Source organism: Mustela nivalis, assembly GCF_964662115.1.
Source record: "Mustela nivalis genome assembly, chromosome: X".
Lineage (NCBI taxonomy): Eukaryota > Metazoa > Chordata > Mammalia > Carnivora > Mustelidae > Mustela > Mustela nivalis.
In genome coordinates this window covers 46009742-46034488 of record NC_139040.1, presented here as the reverse complement: position 1 = coordinate 46034488, position 24747 = coordinate 46009742, and the positions used below count along the sequence as shown (strand labels likewise).

The 24747-nt window shown below is 39.9% G+C and overlaps 1 protein-coding gene across 3 annotated transcripts; it reads left to right on the top strand.

Annotated features, from left to right (window-relative positions):
• The first annotated feature begins 5 nt into the window (after nucleotides 1-5).
• CSTF2 (cleavage stimulation factor subunit 2) lies at nucleotides 6-23638 on the top strand. 3 transcript variants are annotated; one of them, XM_082716882.1, is made up of 16 exons: nucleotides 6-221; nucleotides 1515-1593; nucleotides 2137-2306; nucleotides 3019-3155; nucleotides 3627-3746; nucleotides 3858-3995; nucleotides 5537-5660; nucleotides 10274-10336; nucleotides 12659-12718; nucleotides 12900-13001; nucleotides 13365-13506; nucleotides 14314-14489; nucleotides 15058-15365; nucleotides 18846-18956; nucleotides 19878-20003; nucleotides 23428-23638. In XM_082716882.1, exons 1-15 carry the CDS (start codon nucleotides 164-166, stop codon nucleotides 19998-20000), a joined length of 1911 nt encoding a protein of 636 aa, XP_082573008.1. In that variant the 5' UTR covers nucleotides 6-163; the 3' UTR covers nucleotides 20001-20003; nucleotides 23428-23638. The 3 variants fall into 3 exon arrangements, with proteins under 3 accessions (XP_082573008.1, XP_082573006.1, XP_082573007.1); XM_082716880.1 differs by lacking the exon at nucleotides 12900-13001; XM_082716881.1 differs by lacking the exons at nucleotides 12659-12718; nucleotides 12900-13001.
• Nucleotides 23639-24747: the final 1109 nt, after the last annotated feature.

Genomic DNA, 24747 nt, shown 5'->3' with positions numbered 1-24747 from the left:
GGGCGCGCCAGCTGCTGACGCAATGACGCCAGGGGAGGGGCCATGTGCGCGCCCTGCCCAGGTGCTTCCGGGTAACGCGCCCGTACTGAAGCGTGTTTAGCGCAGAGCTCAGGCACCGTAAGGAAGTGTGCTCTGGCGCACCGGAAGCTGCCGGAAGAGAGCGATGGCGGGTTTGACTGTGAGAGACCCTGCGGTGGATCGTTCTCTGCGTTCGGTGTTCGGTAAGAGGAATTCGTGGAGCCAAGCGTGAGGGAGGGATAGAAAGAGACAAGGAGCAGCAAGGAATACCCCCTGCACCTAATGAATTCCTGCAGGAGCTGGTGATGGGTCGGACTTGCAGCTCTACCTGCCCGTCTTGTGGAACGGCCGCTCTACTGGACTCGCGAGCAAAGTGATGCTCCCTTCCCCTGAGGTCTCACAGCCTTTTCATGATGTGGCTGAGGAAGTTAAACTAGCGTTCAGTTTCTACGCGTTTCTCCTTTCATGAGCTTCTATTATTATCTAGAATCGAGGGCACCTGGCAACTGTCCCGTACTGCTCACTCCCTGTCCCAGAATACAGATTATATGATGAGTGTATAGAACCCTGTGTCCACTTCCCGCCCTCTCGTAAGGACTTTCAGCCTCTGTTTTTTATTTGTAACATTTTGGTTCGATACTGGTAGTGGCCACCTGGAGTCTTAAAGTGGATTGTAAATGAATGAATGAACGAATAGATCTCGTCGAAGAAATTTTAAAGAGGATCAGGTCCATTCTGAGTAATCTTTTCAGATGAAATAAGGTTTTTTTATTTTTTTTTAAGATTTTATTTATTTATTTGACAAATCACAAGTAGGCAGAGAGGGAGGGTGGAGGGGGGAAAAGCAGGCTCCCTGCTGAGCAGAGAACCCGATGGGGGACCTGATCCCGGAACCCTGAGATGACCTGATCCGAAGGCAGAGGCTTAACCCACTTAGCCACCCAGGTGCCTGGAAATAAGTTGTTTGTTTGTTTTAAATCAGTGTGGTGATTTTAAAGCACCTTTTGGAATGGCCATAACAAAACAGTTCAGAATAATTTTGAAACATCCTCCACTACATTCATGGTTATTCTTTGAGTTTGTATGTATGTGTGGAAATACAGAAATAATATGCCAGTTTTTAAAATATCAAATACATTGGTATTTTTAGCAGTTGTCGATAAGACTTGCAGATCTTCAAGTAAATACCAATGCCAAAGTATTTATTTTCACCGAAGGTAAGGAAAATCATAATACTTGTAAGATAAGTCTGAGAACTGATATTTCGAAGTGCCTGTGCCTTTTATGTTTCAATCTTAGTAGTTTGTTTTGTAATTAAAGTCAGCAGACAACATTGAAATGTTGTCTGAAATACCATGGAACTAGCAGTGTGGGAACACTATTTTGAGGTAGTTGTTACATTTTCAGTGATATAAGTACTGATTCATTTTACTTTCTCACAGGGGAAATAGGTTACAAACTCAGAGTTTTAATCTGTTGTCTATTTTCTTCCATAGTGGGGAACATTCCATATGAGGCTACTGAAGAGCAATTAAAGGACATCTTTTCTGAGGTTGGACCCGTTGTTAGTTTCAGGTGAGATTCTCCTTTGATTACTTGGGGTTTTCTTTAAAATCACAAATTTGGCCTTTAGCAATAATAGCAAGGTTTTTACTGGTGACTTTTCACATGCATCCTTCTGTTTGTAACAGCTTTATTCCAGTAAAATTCACATACCATACAATTCACATTTATTTTTACTAAAAGGTACATTTTTTTAAACTTTATTTATTTATTTGAGAGAGAGAATGAAAGAGAGAGAACATAAGAGTCGGTGGGTCAGAGGGAGAAGGAGACCAGACTCTCTGCTGAGCAGGTCGCCTGAAGTGGGACTTGATCCCGGGACTCCAGAATCATGACCTGAGCCAAAGGCAGTCGCTTAACCAACTGAGCCACCCAGGCGCCCTTACTAAAAGATACATTTTTTTCATTTAAAAATGTTTAAATCATATTTCAGTGAAATAGTCAAAGTGATAAAGTTATTTGTCTTAGAGTGGACCAAATTAGAACTTGCCCATGTTAGCAAGAGCCCTATGTATATGTAACATTTGTGCCCAATACTTGGTTCTGCTCCTCCAGGTTGGTATATGATAGGGAGACGGGAAAGCCAAAGGGTTATGGCTTCTGTGAATACCAAGACCAGGAGACAGCACTTAGTGCCATGCGAAACCTGAATGGGCGTGAATTCAGTGGGAGAGCACTTCGAGTGGACAATGCTGCCAGTGAAAAGAACAAAGAAGAGCTGAAGAGTGAGTATAAACCTGATTTGTATGCAACATGAATTAGTAAAGATGTAACAATGAAGATTTTTCCATTTGTGATATGTTTTAGCACCTGTTAAAATGGTTAGCCACTTAGCTTCTTGACCCCCTTGAGGCTCCTGCATTAGGGAAGTATATATCTTTGAGAAACAAGGTAAAGTTGACTTTAGAAGTCCTTTAGTTACAAAGGAGTTGATTTACAGTTGAAGATGAATTCAGGCTCACCAAGCCATTACTTGCACGAACTATGTCATTATGTAACCGCTGCTATAACTGTTTGTCAGATCTGTAATTGGTGGGATTACTAAGGCATCCTGGCTTTTTTCATGAGGTACCAGATCAGGAATTCCATTCTTAATTAGCATCTTTTTCTGTTATTTTGTTTTTAAGATTAGCATCTTTATCTCTTGTTTCGATTCTAATGACTTGTCAAAAGGAAATCATTATGCCTCATCCCTAATTTAGGTTAACATTGTCTACCTATGTGATCCTAGTCCCAGCTTTCTTCTGAGAACAGAAAATACTTTCTGTCACTTTCCTCTACAGAAATAAGAGACTTGCAGTTCACTTACTTCTCAGTTCCAGATAATTTAAAGTTATAACAGGTCCTGGAAAGGAAGCAGCCCTGGAAATTAGATATTTGAAATGATTTAGCTCATAATTTTGCCTCCTTAACTTTTTGTACTTTCTTCCCAATCAGGCCTTGGCACTGGTGCCCCTGTCATTGAGTCACCTTATGGAGAGACCATCAGTCCTGAGGATGCCCCTGAGTCCATTAGCAAAGCAGTTGCCAGTCTTCCACCAGAGCAGATGTTTGAGCTGATGAAACAAATGAAGGTGGGAGGAGGCATTAGGTTAAGAACAAATCAAATCACATCAAATTTTTGAGGAGTTATTCAAGTGAATGGAAATGATTCCCTGAACTCAAATATAAGGTGTGCCTGTTTACCACCATCTCTTGCACCTTCGATATGCCATATGTGCACAGCATATTTTACATTTTGTGCAAAGAGCTTTCCATTTTTTATACACAAACACAACTATACAATCTGGCTTTTTGTGGCCCATAGATATCAGATGTAGATCTTCAAACGTGGCTTTTCTCCTAAATGGTGGTATTATGGTATTTGAAATGCCTCTTCCTTCTCTTGCCTATCATGACCGAAATTTTGTGTGCTATACAAAAACTGATGATAGCTTAAAAAGCTTCTTGAGTATTATATTTCTCAGATGAGAATGGCTCTAAATCACTATTAATTTCTAAGTACTAAGTATTGAACCTGATGATGAATCTCTTTATCTTCCCAGCTTTGTGTCCAGAATAGTCCCCAGGAAGCACGGAACATGTTGCTTCAGAACCCTCAGCTGGCTTATGCTTTGCTACAAGCACAGGTAGTGATGAGAATTGTGGATCCAGAGATTGCTCTGGTGAGTGCTTATTTGTTTATGGAAACACCACAGCACACCTTGAGTGGGGTAGGAACTGCCTGATTGCCTTGTTAAACAGACAACTCATAGATTTGTCTTTTCATTTTTTAGAAAATTCTGCATCGCCAGACAAATATCCCAACACTGATTGCAGGCAACCCTCAGCCAGTCCACAGTGCTGGGCCTGGCTCAGGATCCACTGTGTCAATGAACCAGCAGAATCCTCAGGCCCCTCAAGCCCAGGCTTTGGTAGGGCTTTATCTCCTATAACGTTTCTTTTACATGTTTTGAATGCCATTTTCATGTTAGGAAGATATATTGAAAGAACAGTCAGGAGCTGAAAATGATAATTTCAGTTCCCAGGCATAAAAGCAGTTTTCATTTTTGCAGACTACATGGCATCTGAATGAATGTAGATTTGGTGCCAAGTTTGTGAAACAAAGCGATCCTTCATGTGTGTCCTTTTATTTTTTTTTAAGATTTTACTTACTTATTTGATAGACAGAGATCACAAGTAGGCAGAGAGGCAGGCGGGGGCCGGTGGCAGGGGGAGCAGGCTCCCTGCTGAGCAGAGAGCCCAATGCAGGGCTCGATCCCAGGACCCTGGAATCATGACCTGAGCCGAAAACAGAAGCTTTAACCCACTGAACCACCCAGGCGCCCCTGTCCTTTTATATATAGGCTAATTTTGGTATTTATGTGCATGTGTGGTACTATGGTTGGCACTTTGTTATTCTACATCCATTATCTCATCTAGGACTTAGAGTAATTGTATGAGGTTGGCATTCTTACGTCTCCTTACCAATGGAAAAAAGTAAAGCTTGCTTGCCAAGCATGACACAAAACTGAAGCCATAGAAAATCAGTACATTTGAAAACTGAAAAATTTCTGTATAGAGAAATAGAAATAAACCCCAAAGACAAATTCAAATTGGGAAAAAGTATATGCCACACACATGACAGACAACTGGCCGATTACGAGTCCTTGGTCACGTTCAAGAATGTTTATTGCCACATTGTAATTGTGAAAGGTTAAAACATCCTAAATGTACATCAGTGGAATAATAGGGAAAATGTTGTATATTTATCCAGTGAAAGACTCTATAGCAGTTAAATAAATTACACCTGTCGCCATGAATGACTTTCAAAAACCTAATTCCATATAGTAGTAAAGAGGAACTAGGATACATGGTGTAACACATATAACTCAAAAGTTACAGAAGTGAAAATGAGTGAATGTAGAAGACTTTCCAAAATATGGCATATTTGTATTTGCACATATCCCCCAAAAATGTTGAATGAGTTGCAAATATATTTAATACGTAATGATTTACATACAACTTTTAAATGTCTGTAAAAATTCTTAAGTGGTTGTCTTAAGAAGGGAAAACAGGATGCAGTTAGGGAAGACCAGAGGGCAGATTTCAAGTACATATAGTATATTTATTTCCTAAACTGTATGATTATTTTCCTTTCTATACAATTTATATATCTGGAGCTTTTCATAATAAAAGTGTTCAACCTCAGGGTAAACGTAAACAGAAAGAACAATAATCTACCATTTTTACCATTCAGATTGGTAGAGGTAAACAACTTGAAGTCAACCATAGGTGCCACATATGGCCTCACAACACAGGTCAGACGTGTCAGTGTCTGCTTTTAGAGAACATGGTCCATCTTAATTGTGTTCTATATAACCAGGCTCATGTGTATTGTCCAAAGGCATATACATACCGTTTTTATTTTTTTTATTTTTTAATTTTTCTTATTTTTGTTTTTATTTTTGTTCAGGGTGGAATGCATGTCAATGGTGCACCTCCTCTGATGCAAGCTTCTATGCAGGCTGGAGTTCCAGCACCAGGACAGATACCAGCGGCTGTAACAGGGCCTGGTCCTGGTTCCTTAGCTCCTGGAGGTATGTTTCCTTTACAGTCTCCACCACTGTGGTATTTTGCTAAAGTTTTGTTGTAGCAAATGGTATAATGTCACCAAATTATTATTATGTGGTAATGAGATCTTGATATAAAATTACATAGCTAGAAAGCACATATCCTAGATGGATGGAATAGTTGGTCTCTTATACACAGAGAGAAGGGAAAAGGACCACAAAATGGAAAAGTGAGGTAAAACTTCCAAATTAGCAAGGGGGAAATGGAATGAATGGAAACTAGCCAACAAAGCCAGAAAATAGAGGGAAAAGAAAACAACATTGTGAAGTAAGTGATAATAAACGTAGAGTAAGGAGAAAGGAATAAAGTTTCATGTAGTCGTTATTCTGCTAAATGTGAATGGAGTGAATTTTCCCACCAAAAGCCAGAGACTTAGATTAGGTTGAAAGGCACATTTAAAAAAAAAGACACAAATTACATAGTGACATTTGTTTTATTATATTTAATGTATATGAAATTGCATTTCATTAAATATAATCAGACCAAACAACACAAAAGGAAAAAAGAATTTTTGAAACTGTACATTTTTATTACAATTAAGTATGTAGAAATTAATAATGAGTATTGCTATTATGCTTTTGGTCTTTGTCATTCAGCAATCATAACTAAGAGTTACTGAGTGAAATAGTGGTTCCCTATATGAAACTCCTATATGAACACATGATAGATATCAATATTTTAAGTTTTTATGCAACATACTTGCCTCTTGTTAATTTATCTAATCTTGGTTAGATTGACTACAACACTACACAGTGTTGAATCTCAATTGTTATGTTTTGTAGAGAAACTGGTCTACAGAGCTAAGTTGACAAGGAATAGAGGAAGGGATTTTAAAAGAAATTTCAGCAAATTCATGATTTTTATTTACCTATAGAGTAAATATCTTTCAATGAAAGAAATGGATTCTGTATTTTATACATTTTTGAGTTAAGGGTGCCTAACTTAAAAACCTTAAGATAAGGGTGCCTTGGTGGCTCAGTTGGTTAAGCGACTGCCTTTGGCTCAGATCATGATCCTGAAGTTCCAGGATCAAGTTCCAGGATCGAGTCCTGCATCGGTCTCCCAGCTCCGTGGGGAGTCTGCTTCTCCCTCTGACCTTCTACCCTCTCATGCTCTCTCTTACTCGCTCTCTCTCTCAAATAAATAAATTCTTTTTTTAAGGATTTTATTTATGTATATGACAGAGGTCACAAGTAGGCAGAGAGGCAGGTGGGGGGCGGGGGGGGGGGGAAGCAGGCTCCCTGCTGAGCAGAGCCTGATGTGGGGCTTGATCCCAGGACCCTTAAATCATGACCTGAGCTGAAGGCAGAGGCTTAACCCACTGAGCCACCCAGGTGCCCCAATAAATTAAATCTTTAAAAAAAAAAAAACCTTAAAATACCACAAGTCGAAATGTGGCCCTACTACACATGACAAATATGCAACCCATGACATAGGCAGCTCATAATGTGAGTTGAAAAACACCCAAGTCCTATGTATTCTGGTCAATGACACAGGTGCCCTGATCATGCAATTAGATGTCACAGAAACATCAAACTGCTGTAAAAGTTTCTAAGTGCTCTCCATTTCTGTACTTACAGTGTCATGAATTGTTAACATACAGTGTGTGGATCAACATTTCTGTGGACCACACTTTGAATACCTTTGTACTAATAGATAAAAAATAAGTAAAAGATAGTGAATAAAGTAGTGGAACCAGTAAGCATGACTTATTATGGGAGATTTAGGTCTTTTGACTAAAGAATACACTTTTGCCCCCAAAAACCTTGGAACAGTTAAAAAACACATACTTGGGCATAAAATAAAAACAAGTTTAAAATGTAGGGATTTTACAGGCCATGTTTTCTTATTATAAATCAGTAAAATTAGAAGTAATTACAATGTAACTGAAAATAACATTTACTTGGAAAAATAAGGGACATAACACTAGGTAATCCTTGAATTAAAGTGGAAATAAAGGAGAGATTTATAAATTATCCAGAAGGCAACAAAAAGTATACAAAAAGTATGGGAAACAGTACTTAAAATGAATACCTTCAGATGCCTGCGTTATTAAAGAATAAAGGAATTCTAAGTACTAGTTTTAAAAGAACTAGGAAAATACTTTTTATAAAGAAACAAGATACCAAAAACAGGAAATTAATAAATATAGAAGTTGAAAGTAGGTGTGAAAGGAACTTAAAGTGATATTTTTATAAGTCTGTAGCATTTCTATTTCTGAAGTTATTAGAACATCAGTCAGATGTTTGAAATACCCTGTACAAAACTCATTGACAATTGGTGAGAAAGAGAAACAGCCTAGTAGCAAAGAAGGCAAAGAAAATGAGTAGGCGCTTCGTAGAAGAGCAAATCCAAATGGCAACAAAGACAAATGCATTTGTAGTCATGGAATTACAAATTAAATTACAGGATTTCACTTTACTTAAACCCATCAATCTGGCAAAAGTTTCAAAGAGAGCTATTAGTTGGGGATGTGGTATCATAACTTGTTACTGGAAATGTGAAATGTTTTAGCCTTTTAAGAAAGTAGTCTCACATTTAAAATCCATGTACAAAAAAAAAAAAAATCCATGTACACTTTTACCCACCAGTTCCACTTCTGGGAAGCTGAAAGTGAAAGTGCCATTGTGTGATAGTGTATAATATGAGAAATTATGCCCATATGTCCTCCCACCACTTTCCTCAGATCCTAAATCTTTACATTGTTTTGGCGAATTGTCTGAATAAATCATAGAATCCTTTGTGATTAGAAGAGACCTTTGAAATTCTGTAGACCAGCAGGTCTCAAACTTGAATGACCACCTGAGGAGCTTATTAAAGTGCAGATGCTGGTCCCCACCGCCAGACTTTGTAATGCAGCAGGTCTGAGGTCAGGCCCTGGAATTTGCAGTTCTAACAATTTTTGGTGACACTGACACTTCTGGTCTGAGCAGCACATTCTGAGAACCACTGGTTTAAACCAGCTCATTCACTTTACAGATGAGTAAGCATGGGCAAATGTTAACTTTATCAAATCACTTGTTCAAAATCACAGTTACTTAGTAGGGATGGGGCTAGCACAGGTTCAGGTTCTTAATCCATGGCTCTTCGGTACCTGGCATATTAAATGGACTAAGAGAATATAATGTGGGGGCGCCTAGGTGGCTCAGTCAGTTAAGCATCAGCCTTCAGCTCAGGTCATGATTTCAGGGTCCTGGGATTGAGCCCCATGAGCCCTGCATGGGGTTCCCTGCTCAGCAGGGAGTCTGCTTCTCTCTCTCTCCCTCTGCCCCTCCCCACCATTCACACATGCTCACTGTCTCCCAAATAAATAAATAAAATCTTAAAGAGAGAGAATATGATGTGTACTTGAGCTTTTAGTTAAGTATTAATGAACTGCAAACAGCAGCTCGTCTTTTCTTGTTACATACAACATATATAGTTCCTTTGAGGAAAAGAGAATTATTGCTATATAGAAAGGATGAGACAAGGACTTGTGGTACGTAATTATTCTTTGTATAGCAAAGAATACTATCCCAACTGGTTAGGGTAGAGCAGTGGTTCTCAACCCTGTTAGACCCTGCAGGCTCTTTTCATAACATTTTCATAACATATTTCATAATGACTTTTTACTATCCTGGAATGAAATACACAGATATAACCTACTTAACATGAGTCCCCCCAAAAATATAATGCCCTTACTATAATATAAAGGAGAAATAAAAGGAAATTAACCTATAATAAAGAATATTTTTAATATGCATGTGTTCAGGCACAACTAGACAAGAAACCAAAAGGTAGCAGTCAGATGTTTGCTCCTATGCCATCAGTGTAAAAGCTACAGATGCAGACAGATACAGGTATGGTGTTTTCGCAACTCATATACCAGAGGGACTGTTGACATTAGTGTTATGATTTTCTCAAGTGGTGGAAACTTTTGGTAAAGTTCTTAATGAAACAAAATGCAATACCTGTAATTGACTCAGTAATTGTATTTCTGGAAAATTCAGTTTATATGTGTACAGATGTAAATAGGGAAAAAGAGCTTTTTTGTTTACAAGTACAGCAGACTTAGGTTCTAAGTTCAGATGAATGTAAACAGATTTTCATTTGTGCTAATGTTCACCAAGACATCTGAAAATTTTGCAAGATAAGATAATTCTGGATTATGGAGGACTATCTCAGACATTGGATTGCATCTAGTATCCCTGTTGGCTTCTCATGAAATGCCAGCCATGCCCCATAAATCTTTTCACAACAAAAACCCACAAATTTACAAAATACCTTGGGAACAATATTGCCTCTTCTGAGAGGAGTTACGTTGGCAAGTGCCATTGTTCTATATCACAGAATTTCTGCCAAGGTTTTAGTAACCAGGGTGATTAAATATTCTCATTTAACTCACTTTTCTATCACTGAACCCTAGAGTTTACTAACAAACTTTACCTTCTGTATAACTGCATTGTTTAGTGCGAGTTATGATCTTTTTTTGTAGTTTTCTGCCTGTGAGGCAGAAGGGAATTTGTTAACTCAGCCACTGTCCTAATTTTTTCTCCAGTGTCCTAATTTGTGTTTTTCTTTCCTTCTCTTTATCTTCTAGGAGGAATGCAAGCCCAGGTTGGAATGCCAGGAAGTGGACCAGTGTCCATTGATCGAGGCCAAGGTAAATAAGTACTAGTATCTGGTTAATGTGGACTAGACCTGGAAATGTTGTATATCTGCACCGTTTTAATATGGCAGCCACTAACCATATGTGGCTGTTTGAATATTAAATTCATTGAAATTAGGTAGAACTTAAAATTCAGTTCCTCGTTCCCACTAGCCACATTGCAAGTGCTCAGTGGCACATGTGGTTATGGCACCACATACTGGATATGGCAGATAGATAATATTTCCCTCATTGCAGAGTATTTTGTTGCACAGTGTTAGTCTAGACTTTCCATGTAGTGGCTCAGAGCCCAGCTCTACAAGAATCAATAAAGCAGATGGATCTTTTGTTTCTATTTATGTCACCTTTTCATAATAATCTAATGACACTGCTGACATGTCCTCTCTCACTCTGTGGATATCTGTTGACTAATTAAGGAATTTTAATAATGAGCATATAACATGTAGAAGCCTAATCTAAACCACAGAGAAGACTGGGAGGGGATCAGAGGTCTGTGAAGCCTACTTGGTAAGGGTATGTTACACTGTGGCTGTAACACTGGCTGCCACAACAATGGCCACTCCAGAATCTCCAAATTATTTCCTCTTTTGCTAGAGTTTGAAGAAACAGAAAAATGCAGTGGTCTGGTTGAAAACATTAGGAGGAGAGAATGAGAAAACAGAAGGAATTAACAGTAAAATTGAGCACATGCTATAGGCCAGGCACTTTAATTTTCATCAACAACAGTGTGAGTTAGGGGGCAGCACCTCAGTATTCAGGTAAAGAGATGGAAGCTCAGAGTTTTAAGTTATTTCTTCCTGGGCACATGGTAAGTAAATACTGCTGAGTAATGTGGACAGGACTTGGAGCACTCATCTCTCCCAGCTAGTAAGTGGCAGAGCAAGGTGCTGAAGTCTCTGACTAAAATCTTACTCTTTCTGAAAATCCTCACCACCTCTATTAACTTCCACAAACACTCTTCAGTGTCTTCTGTTCTCAGTCATGTTGTCATCATGATGAGAAAGAACAGCTTTGGGCAGCATAGAGAAGCTTAAGTTACTTCTTAGCACATGGCCTATAAATGAAACCCATTTTTTAAAAACAAAATATTAAGATAAAGGCCTCTGTACTATATTTTCTTGTCTACAGTTTGTTCACTAAGGTTGAGTGCTAAAGTGACAGAATGGATCATCTGATCAGATGTTTGACAGTGGAACAAACTCTTGACCAAATGCCTCATCTAAGTAGCCTGTGGTTTTATGCTATTGTGCCCCAATGCCCTTGACCACTCTCAGTAGATTGTACGTGTACCCAGAGTATTGCTGCATTAGGGAGAAGGCATTGGGGTTCCAGTCATATTTTTCTTCTTCCCAAGCCATCGGTCAATCAAACTTGAGCTGTTTAATATATATTTCCAAAAGACCTCTTCTCTCCTGCTGTAGTTCTTATCACCTCTCTGGGTCCAAAGTTAGCAAAGGGAAATAACTAGAGTTTTGAAGGTATATCAGCTGTGTCTTCTCAAAGAGATAAAGGAGATGAGTGTTCTTTTATAGTTTTTGTTCAGTACTCAGCAGAGGAAGCAAAAATCTTCCCACTTGTACCCAGTTTTCTTTCTTTTCCTGGAATCCATGCTTCTTATGCACATTTGTAATGGTAAAAGGAGACGGGGAGATTAGTTTAAGAAGACTTCTTTCCTTCTGCCACCTCTCTGTAGTGTTAGCTGTCTTTTCATCTCATTAGTCTTTGTCTGCTGTTGTCATGGTGTTTGCTTATCATCAGAGACTCACAGTGGCAGAATATTTTTTGAGGAGTGATGTTCTCTTTCTTTGTCTAAAGATCATTCACTGCATTTCCCGCAGAGATTTTTGTGCAATAAACTACAGCAAAAACAGTCTGCTTCTGTGAGGGACCTTTTCAGAATAAATCTTGCCTTCCAGATTCAGTACAGTGTCTTTCATGTTTTGCTTATGAAAATATGTCTGTGTTCTTTGCCTAACTAGAGATTCAGAACTGCCTTCTTTCTTATAACAGTATAAGGAGATTTAGATGGACTCGTAGTAGCAGAGGTGGAAATTCAAAGTGGCTGAATAAAATCAGTGGCCCACCTGTTTCACTTTAGGAGGCAGTCTCATTATAGCAGAACAGTTTCAGATCCAAAGAAGCTACTATGGTTTAGGAAGACTTTGTAGCGCTCTTGGCTTTTTAACTTACGTGTGTAAATCTCGAACGTCTATATGTGTATGATTCTGTGTGTGGGTGTGGGTGTGTGCATGCTTGTATGCGTGCAAGCTATTTAAGTGTCTGCTCTTTCTCCTTTTGAACTTACTGCTCACCTAGGAACCCTACAGCACTCGCCCGTGGGACCCGCCGGGCCTACATCAATTGAGCGAGTTCAAGGTACCCATTGTATCTACGGGTTTCCTTTTGCTTGTGGTGTTCAGGGTGGGACGTTGAGAGGACAAGGGCTGCTTGGCAGTCATCCTCACGTTCGGAACCCAGAAGGGTAGTGTTTTGGGCTTTTGTTTTTAAATTTTTTTCCTGTTGGGGCCACAAGCCTAAGATTGACCTCTTCACACAGGGCAGAGAACATGGATGATATGGGCATCTGTCCGAGGCTGTACTCCCTCCCTACTGGTGTCAGGAGGCTTGGATGGAATAGCAGTCTGTAAGGAGACAGCAGGTTCTTGCAGAGCCATGGCAGTGTTCCCATATGCCAAGACCCTACCTCTCTTTTGTGACTCTGGTCCTTGAACTAAGATTGATTTTAAGGAAAATCAGGAACATAAGGTTCTTCAGGTTGCAGTGCTAGTCCTCGGCAGGTTGCTCCCCACTTTGTTCGTTATATAATTCCATCCATACCTCTGACATGGCACAGATGCTGCCTACACCCTGCTTCTGTTCTTGAGCTGCAAGAGGAGTCTGCTGTGGTGAGGTTTCACCCACTCTCAGGTGTCTGAATTATGTTGTCAGTGGTATATAGAGTCATTTCTTGTTTCCTGATGTGTCCTTCACAACAGTAACTTCCTGTTTGTTTCCCTGTCAGTGCCGATGCAGGACCCCAGAGCCGCTATGCAGCGTGGGCCCTTGCCTGCCAACGTCCCAACTCCTCGAGGTCTATTAGGAGACGCCCCAAATGACCCACGTGGAGGCACTTTACTTTCTGTAACTGGAGAGGTAGAGCCTAGGTGAGCATTAACAAAGAAGGAAAAGACTGGGGGAATCCAAATTTTCCCTTGGTCTGAGAACACCATCTTTCTGTACCTCTTTGCCTACTTCAGCAGATAAATAAATATTCATGGCCACTATCTAAGACTAAGGAAGCACTTCTCCTTGGACAGAACTGTATCTGTTGAGTTTGTCATTTTGAATGAACGAACCATGGTTACCCAAGTCATCTTTAGAAACTGGAAATTCTAGCACATATCTAAACAGGAAAAACTTATATTGCTTACCGGTAGTGGCAGTATCAACAGTAGCAGTAATAAGATGATGATGACTGATAGGAATGGGGATTATGCCTCTGACTCTGCTGTGAGTACTTTACTTAGCTCATCTCATTAAATCCACACAACAGCCCTGTGAGAGTGACACTAATATCGGTCCTGTTTTACAGATGAAGAAACCGAGGCATAGAGAAGTAAATGTGCCCAAGATCACACAGCTAATAAATGATAAAGCCTAGATTTGAACCCATGCAGTAACCCACATTCTTAAGCGCTGTACTACATACTCGTTCTATACAATGGAATATTTGTTATCTTCTCCTTAATTATGAGTGCCCTGAGCAAATATGAAATTCTTGAATACATGGATTTGTATCTCCATAGCTTTTTTTTTTGCCTACTCAGTTCATTCTCTTAGCATTTATAGACTGATGTTTGCATCGGTTCTTTTTTTTTTTTTTTTTTTTTTTTAACTTACTGATCTTCTGCTTGGCATTTCTTTTATTGTTTTGGTCTGTTTTAAAATATTACATTTTTCTCCATCTCTAGAGGTTACCTGGGACCACCTCACCAGGGTCCACCCATGCACCATGTCCCTGGCCATGACAGCCGTGGCCCACCCCCACATGAGATGAGGGGAGGGCCATTAGCTGAGCCCAGACCTCTAATGGCAGAGCCAAGAGGACCCATGCTAGATCAGAGGGGTCCACCCTTGGATGGCAGAGGTAAGGGGAGACCATGTCACAAGGCCGCCTGGTAGTTGTGGGCTGATAATAAACCCAGCTGTCTTAGGTTCTAATCTGGGATAAAGAAGGCTGGGGCAGTGGGGTTGGCAAACATTTTTAAGGTTTATCTGCAAACCTGTAAGACTGGGAAGGAGAAAGCAAAAGCAGTCTTGTTTACAGTTGATCCTTGAACAATACGTTTGAACTGCATAGGTTCACTTAGACATTGATTATTTGTTATAAACATAGTGCAGTACTAAATGTATTTTCTCTTCCTTAACATTCTCTTTTTTCTAGCTTACTTTGTTATTAGAATGCAGAACATAATACATACAACATACAAAACAGGTGTCCATCAACTGTTTTATTATTGGTGAGGCTTCCAATCAGCAGTAGGCTGTGAGTAGTTAGGTTTTGGGGGAGTACTCCAATCCTCATCTTGTTCAAGGGTCACCTGTAGTTGGGGGGAGATGTGACTGAGGGAATAGATTTCTTTCTTCGATCTTTGGTTCTTTTCGCTGTGAAGATGAGCAGCTACACAATGGTTTTCTTACAACTTTCTTTATAGGCGGAAGAGATCCCCGAGGCATAGACACACGAGGAATGGAGGCACGAGCCATGGAGGCTAGAGGATTAGATGCCAGAGGATTGGAGGCCCGAGCAATGGAAGCCCGTGCAATGGAGGCCCGCGCAATGGAGGCCCGTGCGATGGAGGCCCGCGCGATGGAGGCCCGCGCGATGGAAGTCAGAGGGATAGAGGCCAGAAGTATGGATGCAAGGGGCCCGGTCCCTGGCCCTAGAGGCCCTATGCCTACTGGAATCCAGGGTCCCAGTCCAATTAACATGGGGGCAGTTGGCCCCCAGGGATCCAGACAGGTATGTGCAATACTCACTTCTTGCTTCTACTTGAAATCTTGATCTATTCAGGAATTGGCCATTGAGCCTGACTGTGAGTGCTTTCTGATTTGGGCTATATCTCAGCTTGTTAGAACAGGAAGATCTCCCTTTTTCTTGTTTGTCCCTTAAGATGGTTATTTTCTGGCCGCCAGGATTGTAGCAATCTTATCCCACAATTTAAGGAGTTGTTCCATTCAGAGCAGAGCCCCTGCAGATTTAGGAGGCAATGTGTATCACTAGAATCTAGGCATGGATAATTTGAAAACCTCCCCCAAGTGATTCTAATGTACAACCGTAGGAACTGCTTTACAGCATATGAAGAACTATTAGCAGTCATTTCAATAATCTTAGATTTGCAGAAACCTATTTTAATTTACTTTCATCATGTAGCCTAAGTTAACGGTGGAACATGAAAGGAACATGAAAGGCAGTTTTTACTAACGTTCACCTTAAAACCTGTGCAACTGAATTCTTATCTTTTCTTTCTCCTTATTTGGCTCTCTCCAGCTACGTGTATATGTCAATCTGTAATCATCTCTGTGTTGTCATCTCCTCCCTCTTCACACACAAATGTTTGTGGGGAGATGGTATGTGTGTCTCTTCCCTGAATTTGTATGTGCTGGCACCTTCATCTCCCTCTTGCTCCTCCTTCCTCTATGTACTACTTCTATCTCTCTTCCCTCTTCCATATGTTTATGTGTCTTGCTCTCATTTGTGTGTGTGTGTGTATGCGTGAGAGGGAGAGTGTCACTGGAATGGAACACATTAGTCATCCAGTTCTCTCATTTTATAGGTTCGGAAACTGAGATCCAAGAATTCAGGTGACTTGTCCAAATTCATACAACTGAAAAGTGGCAGAGCAAGGAATAGAACCCACTGTTTTTTTCAGTTTACCACTCAGTCCTGTTATCTGCACATCATGTATGTGTATATGTGTATCTGCTTCCCCTTCTTTAATAGGAAATACAAATATGTTGTTTTCTGCTGTGTAAAGGAAAACTATTCTCTTTTTTTTCAAATTATGCTTTTTTAAAAATGTGTCTGGGGGCCTTGATGTTTATTCTGCCCTCTAGGATCAGTAGCCTTAAAATAGAAACAGTTTTTATTCATTTATTTAGTCAGTCAGCAAATATTTATTGAGCACCTACTGTGTACCAAAGAGAGCTCTAGGTACTAAAGATATAGCAGTGTGAAAAAAACAATGTCCCTGCCCCCATGGAGCTTGCATTCTAACTGGAGAGACTGACAACAAATAACTACATGATATCGTTATATAATTCTATCAATAGTTTTGTGGAGAAAGACTTTGAAAATAAAGGTTGGAAGACCATTTCTGGATAATGTCTTGCTTTTTTGTCTCTGCTAGTGCTTGAACTCGTTACTCTGTAATATTAGGTTTATATAGTTTTCCTTCATAGATTGTATAAAGCGTATTAGATTTGAGTGAAAAAAATAAAATTTTATCTTCAAATCTTTTTTATATTGTTTAGATTAATATGTTCACTCATATGTAGGAGATAGACAGTGGGAACCCTGCTTCTTCCCCTGTATCTGTCTCCCTTCTGATCCCATCCCCTATAGATCATAGCTTTTATTCAATTTTTGATGGATCTTTCTAACAAAGAAGAATATAAGAAAAAAATGCATCTATATTTCCTTTCTTTCACTGTTCTGTGCCGTGTTTGTTTTTAACTTTATAGTATATCCCTAATTTATAATTTTAAATCAGATTTTTAAAAATTAATCCCAGTATACCTAGTTGGAAACTTGTTAGTTAAAAGGCTTATTATGGGGCACCTGGGTGGCTTAGTCGTTAAGCGTCCGCCTTTGGCTCACATCATGATCCCAGGATCCTAGGATCGAGCCCTGCATTAGGCTCCCTGCTCAGCAGGAAGCCTGCTTTCCCTCTCCCATACCCCCTGTTCATGTTCCCTCTTTTGCTGTGTCTCTCCCTGTCAAATAAATAAATAAAGTCTTTAAAATAAAAATAAATAAATAAAAGGCTTATCATTACTAGGGTGATTATGTGACTTATCCAAACAGGGACATGTTTGCAAGTGAGAGTGCTATTAAATAGTTACTCTGGGGCAAAAGCATAAACTGGGACTATCTTGGGCAAACCGTGGCTGTGTGGTCACCTATATTGTGACTTGTCTGCCCAGAGCAGGCATTCCTGGAAATTTTAAATGGCCATTATTGAATGTTTAGCTCATAATATAATACTTTAAATTAGTATTAACTGTGAAGCTTCAAACTTACTATTTTCCTAATGTTCCAGATCTGTAACACAACATTAAGGTTCAGACTGGTCTCTGGTTTCAGTACTGATAAAGAACAGAAAGTGATAATAAAGTGTACTGTGCTTTCTTCCCTTTTTAAACAAGATAATGAAAAATGATTTTTACCATTTTTGATTACTCAGGGTCATCATTGAATGTGCCTATTATATGTGGTATAATAGAAAGTGTAGTTATCTCCTGTGTGGTTTCCAATCTCCTTCACTATCAGGCTGTCGCCTAGCTATTCACATTGCTGTCATGGCATCTGCTCTTAACAATGTATCCACATTTCTTTTTGTGCTTAGCTGCTTCTGATCAGCTGGGGAAGCAGGTAACTAAGCTTGTTCACAATTTGTGTTTCATAATAGTACCTAAACTCTGGGTGAATGCCTGAGTGTGAACATAACAATACAAGGACCTTTAACAGTTATTCTCGGTGCTCTGAGGCCTTTTCTTTGGGTTATGATAGTCTTCCCAAAGATCAAACTCACCAAAGAGTTATATTTATATCATATAAATATGATATAACTGCATTTTGTTCTTTTAACTTGGGTCAGTCCTATTTCTTGCTCTGTATTTAGCAGAAAGCATCTGCTGCATATTTTCTCTGGGAAGGTATAAAAAGCAAATGTTGGGCTAATAGCATTCTTTTCCCCAGAGGCCTTCCCCTCTTCTTCTGCCACTGCCATTATGATCATCTCTGCCTTACTTGGGGGATAGGGCTCTTTGGGATGAACTGCCTATGTCTGATTGAACTAGAGGTAGGCAGTATCTCTGTGAATGTCGCTTCCCCAGTAGACCAGCATACATTATCTCTAGAATCTGCTGGCTTTCATTGCTATTTCCACTGAGCACTAGTTTCTAGGATGCTCTCAGTTTTCTCTCTGCTCATGCAGCTGGATTTTCTTTGATTTGATGGTACCTGATTGAGCTATATGATATTTGTTGATGATGCTAGAGCTACTATAAGCAAATGTGTCTAACTCCCTAGTTGATCTCTTGCTAAACCCTGTCTTCTGCCATTGCTGATGGTAGAAAGTGATCTTCAGAGTCATTAATTTGCTTTTTTTAAAAAAACTCCTATCCATAATCAAACCATATCTTTCACATTGCTGCTATTAGATTCTGAATACTATATGAGAAGTTCTGAAAACTCTCTCCTCTCTTTTTGTGCACATAGGTCCCAGTCATGCAGGGAGCAGGCATGCAAGGAGCAAGCATTCAGGGTGGAGGTCAGCCTGGGGGCTTTAGTCCTGGCCAGAACCAAGTTACCCCACAGGACCATGAGAAGGTAAGCTGTCTGTCTCCATAGACACACATCTTCTGGATTCCTCTTTTCAGTTACGATGTGGAGGTCCTGTGTCTTTGGAGTTCCTTTGGAACTGATGTTTACTCTTACAACTTTTTATGATCTTGTTATCTGAAAATCTGTGGGCCTGGTCTTAAAATTCTTGAATGGATGTATATAAATGGCAGCTTATGTTACATTTCAGACTCATCAGGTGATAACGGTTGTTTTTTGCAGACCAGATTGACCTGAAAATCTGATTTCCCTTTTTCCCTCTCCCCTTTCTGCTTTATACCTAAAAACATAGCAGATTCCCCATGAGTACATCTGTTTCTATATTTGACCATCGTGGGGAGCTCATATCTGATGGGAGGACTAAAACTTTTGAAAAAGAGATTTTTAAAAGGGGTGCCTGGGTGGCTCCATCCGTTAAGTGGTTAAGTATCTTTCTTCAGCTCAGATCATGATTGCAAGGTCCTGCTGGGATCTAGCCCCGCATCAGCTTCGGGCTCCCTGCTCAGCGTAGAGTCTGCTTCACCCTCTGCCTCTGCCCTCCTCCACCCACTCACGCTCTTGCGCATGCTCTGTCTCTCTCAAATAAATAAAATTTTAAAAATCTTTAAAACAGGATTAAAAACTGAAGACTTCCAAGGTTCACAGATAGCATGTTAGTCTGTAAGAACTTTGGGTTTGTGCAGGCGTCTGACTGATTTGAGTCTCCTAATCTTCAGTATTATTGTACTTGAGCTTTTCATTGTGCCTTTTCTTGCCAGCTGGTTTGAGTTTGATTTGATTTGGGGTGGGGTTTTTTTTGCCTATAGTATACTCTCTTTGAAGTATCCTTTCTTTTTGGACGGAAGCTGGTGGTGGTTTCTTAGGTGCCATCATTAAAACTCATTCCCCTTTTTTTTCTTCTCTTCACAGGCTGCTTTGATCATGCAGGTCCTTCAGCTGACTGCGGACCAGATTGCCATGCTGCCTCCGGAGCAGAGGCAGAGTATCCTGATCTTAAAGGAACAAATACAGAAATCCACTGGAGCACCTTGAAAGGTGAGCAGACTTAACCCGCCTAAGTTGGATGATTTCCTTGTGCATTTGGGGTATTAGAGACTTTCAGCCTTAACCCATGACCCTCTCAGCTGATCTGTGAAGACTGTCCGAGGCCCACACTCCTCTTGGCTAAACTCTTCACCCTTCATTAGGTCAGCTTCTGTCAGGATGGGAAAGACAACAGGGTATCTGTTCAGTTGTTGAGTTGGTTGTAAACTTTTTTAACCTTTCTTTCCTAATGGCAAAAGTAACATCATTTTTACAAATTTAATCAAATACAGAAATGGAGAAAGGTCGGAGTAGAAAGCTCTGCTTCCTTAATCTTCTTCCCAGGACAACCTCTAAATGTGGTTTGGTGTGTTAGGATCAGTGGTGTTATTTTATTCCAACTGTCCCATCAAAATGGTGAAAATACAAAGCATTTCAATAAAATATATAAATATTTTGGTTTCCAGTATTTATTTAATATTGACTCTTTTGATGTTAAATTGTTAGAGCACATATTTCAGGGTTGTGACCATCCATTATCACCACCAGTCCCTTTACATTTTAGAGGTTGCTATACACTGCTGCCCTTTCTTTTTCTTTCTTACCTGTCAGATAAAATGGATCGTAATCATGGAACCATCTGATTCCGTATATTGGCCTTTCTTTTAAAAACCATTTTCCTGGGGCACCTGGGTGGCTCAGTGGGTTAAAGCCTTTGCCTTCGGCTCAGGTCCTGATCCCGGGGTCCTGGGATCGAGCCCCGCGTCCAGCTTTCTGCTCAGCAGGGAGCCTGCTTCCCCCTCTCTCTCTGTCTGCTTCTCTGCCTACTTGTGATCTCTGTCTGTTAAATAAATAAATAAAATCTTTAAAATTAAATAAATAAAAACCATTTTCCCCAACATCTTGTATTTCATAAATAATTGTTTCTTGGGGCATCTGGGTGGCTCAGTGGGTTAAGTGTCCACCTTCAGCTCAGGTCATGATCTCAGGGTCCTGGGATCAAGCCCTGCATTGGGCTCCCTGCTCCACAGGGAGTCTGCTTCTCCCTCGGCCTCTGCCACTCCTGCTGCTTGTGTGCACTCTCTGGCATGCGCGTGCGTGCTCGCTCTCTCTTTCTCTCTCTCTCTCTCAAATAATCTTTAAAAAATAAATAATTGGGGCGCCTGGGTGGCTCATTGGGTTAAAGCCTCTGCCTTCAGCTCAGGTCATGATCCCAGGGTCCCGGGATCAAGCCCCGCATCGGGCTCTCTGCTCAGCAGGAAGCCTGCTTCCTCCTCTCTCTCTCTCTGCCTGTTTCTCTACCTACTTGTGATCTCCGTCTGTCAAATAAATAAATAAAATCTTTTTTCAAATAAATAAATAAATAAATAAGTGTTTTCATTTTTCCTTAAAGATTTCTTTAGTTTCAAGTAATCACCCAGCTTGGGGCTCAAATTTACAATGGTGAGATCAAGAGTCATATACACTACCAACTGAGCCAGCCAGGCACCCCAATAATACTGTTTTCTAAAAACAACTTAAAATTTACATTGTCCCAATATCAGCTGGAATATTACCTTTTGAATTTTTACTTGTTACCCCATCTGTGTTATAATTCCCATCCATCTAATATCAGATAATAGTGAGCTCATTTGTACTAATTAGAAGTCTTTACAAAATATATTGTGTTTTAATCCATATTTGCAAAGTCATTAAAACATCCAAACTGGAAACATGCTTCATTTCTGTATTTAGACTTTTTTTTTTGGTAGTTGCTCGGGTTTATTTATTTATTTTATTAACATATAATGTATTATTAGCCCGAGGGGTACAGGTCTGTGAATCGCCAGGTTTACACACTTCACAGCACTCACCATAGCACATACCCTCCCCAGTGTCCATAATGCAACCACCCTCTCCATACCTCCCTCCCCCCGGCAACCCTCAGTTTGTTTTGTGAGATTAAGAATCTCATGGTTTGTCTCCCTCCCAATCCCATCTCATTTCATTTTTTCCTTCCCTACCCCCAAGTCCCCCACACTGCCTCTCAAATTCCTCATAGACTTTGTTTTTTTAATAATTGTTTAATTTTATTTATTAGAGAGAGAGCGAGCGCGCACAAGCAGGTGGAGCTGCAGGCAGAGGGAGGGGGAGAAGCAGGCTCCTGCCGAGCACAGAGCCCGACACAGGGCTCAATCCTAGGACCCTGAGATCATGATCTGAGCCAAAGATAGATTAACCAACTGAGCCACCAAGACATCCCTGTATTTAGACTTTAAATGATTGGACTATAATGAGAAGCTGTCATAGATGGATAGCTAGCCAGACTTTTGGTATGACCAATACTTTATCTTTTTAGTCCAGTTACCCAAAGACGTTTTTTTTAGTAGAAGTATAGACTGTTATAGTCAGAGCAATAGATGAAAAACTACTCCCCTCTTTTACTTTTTCTAATTTGTTTATGTCAGAGAAGACATTCCCTACAATATGAGGAAATTACTATTTCTAGATAGTGAAGAGAGAGATGTTTCTGAAAGTTCTTTTTTTGTATATTCTAGCTTGTAAGATAATTCAAAGCCTTTCACATAAACCACAGGGCAAAGGTTTTTGTTTGTTTTATATTTTATTTTGAAATAATTCTAAATTCACAGAAGGTTGGGAAAATAGTACAAAGAGCCTCAGGTACCCTTCCCCCAACTTCCCCCAGAGATAACATCTTGAGAAGCTGTTACGTAATACCTTTTTGATCTGTAGTACAAAACCAAGAAACTGACATTGATACATTACTGTTAACTAGATTACAGACCTTTTTCTGTTTTCACCATTCTTTAAACCTACATTCATGTGTGTGCATGTGTTAGAGAGAGAGAGAAAGATGAGCTGTGTGCTTGTAGGTCTATACCGTTTTATGTGGCCAAGGTTTTAATGTGTATTTGTTGTTACTTGTGCATAATATGGCCAAAATGTTGGTTCTCTGTCCATGCTATACCTTGCTAGTTGTGATTCATTTCTGCTGTCACTTCTGACAGGCTTCTATTCTGTCAGATCAATGGTTCTCAACCAGAGGCAGTTTTGCTCCCTGTAGGACATTTGGAAATGTCTGGAGATATTTTTCATTGTCACAACTTTAGGTGGTATGGTATACTATTGGCATTCAGCAGGTAGAGAGACCAGAGATGCTTTTAAACATCCTATAATCATAGGATATCTCCCCCCACCCCTGTGCGCATAATAAAGTTACTTGTCTCCAAATGTCAGTAGTGCTGAGGTTGAGAAACTCTGCTGTAACAGGTGATCCCTTTGGGGATCCTGGAGGCAGACACCTTAGGAATCTCTCCCTGGTGATTGGTTCGTTTGCATAGCCTCCCTCCCAATTTTAAATTGTTTTTTCCCTGATGTTTGGGAAAGAGAACTTTGTCTCCATTTCTAATGGCTTTCTCCCAACTTTTCCTTACAGGTTTTCAAAAATACCTGGCAACAAATCGGGAAATCAATTCCATAACTTTGTTGAAATGTTGCAAAAAGATGACTTCTGCATCCTAACCCGTGAATGACCCAAATTGGTGCCAGGTGGAGGATTCCCATCACCTTCTCTCAGAACAAAATCAGTTTATTCTGTTGTCTTAGTTTGTATATTTTCTGTGACTTGAAATAAACTTTGAACACAATTTTAGTATACTGCAAATTGATATACACAACCTTTTTGCTTTTAAAAAGCTGAACACCAAGGTTGAAACCTTAGATGTGTTTTCAACCCTTACCGCAGTATTGTACTTTAATGTTATATTGCCATAGTTCTGTTTTTCCTTTGAGTTAACCACTTATTCTTCTTGGTGATATTTGAGAATTTCTCAGAAGCAGTGTTTTCTGGAACTTAGTTTTTGCTTTGTTTGCTTCCAGCAGGAATAATAAGATTTGCCCTTTGAGAACTTGCTAGAACTTCTGAGTTTACTGGGAGAAAAATGGGCCCTGCTTAGAGCTATAAAATGGTCAAAAGGCCAACAAAGTAAAGAGCCTAGCAGAGCAGTGTATTTAGTTTAGAAAAATGCAATGATCAAAATGCATTTTTTTTTATCAATAACAGGTTTATTCACATGCACTGTTAAGAGCTAAGACAAGAATGTTGAATTGGCACTGGTTGGAGGGTGTCAGCAACACAGGAGACTGTTAACATTTACCTGTCTATCCTAAAATTTTTCGGTCTCAGTAGTCAACCTTAAAAGTTAAAGAAGCCACTAATTTTTCACATGTTCAAGATGAAGTGAAAACTAAATAAAAATCAAACAACAATATACATTTCACTCTGCCTTCTAGATAATCATGAACTTACAGCCTTCCCCCATAACCAAACTTATTCTGGGAAATTAAAACATAGAAAACCCTAAAACTTCTACAGTCTTCTCATTTATTTTAAGAGGACCAAATGTAGATCACAAGCAGTCAGATTGCCCATTAGGCCTGCCCCTGCCTGCTTCCTTGCAGATACATGTGACAGTAATTAGTGCCACTCACTCTAACCTGTGGCTCCTCCTGCCTAGTATTCTCTCTCTCATAGTGGCATTTAGGAGGAACATGATTTCTCTCCCATCAGGCCAACCTCAAGAGGTTAAGAGATGCCTTAATAATTAGTAAAGTTCCACTGGAACTATTATTTGAGCCTATTTATATTCTCAGAATCCTACCCTCTGGGTGAGGATTACGGTCAAGTGAATTAAAAGCCTTCCATAGGCTTAGAGAATGTAATAGCATATTGCTTACATGTCAAGCAAAAGAATGC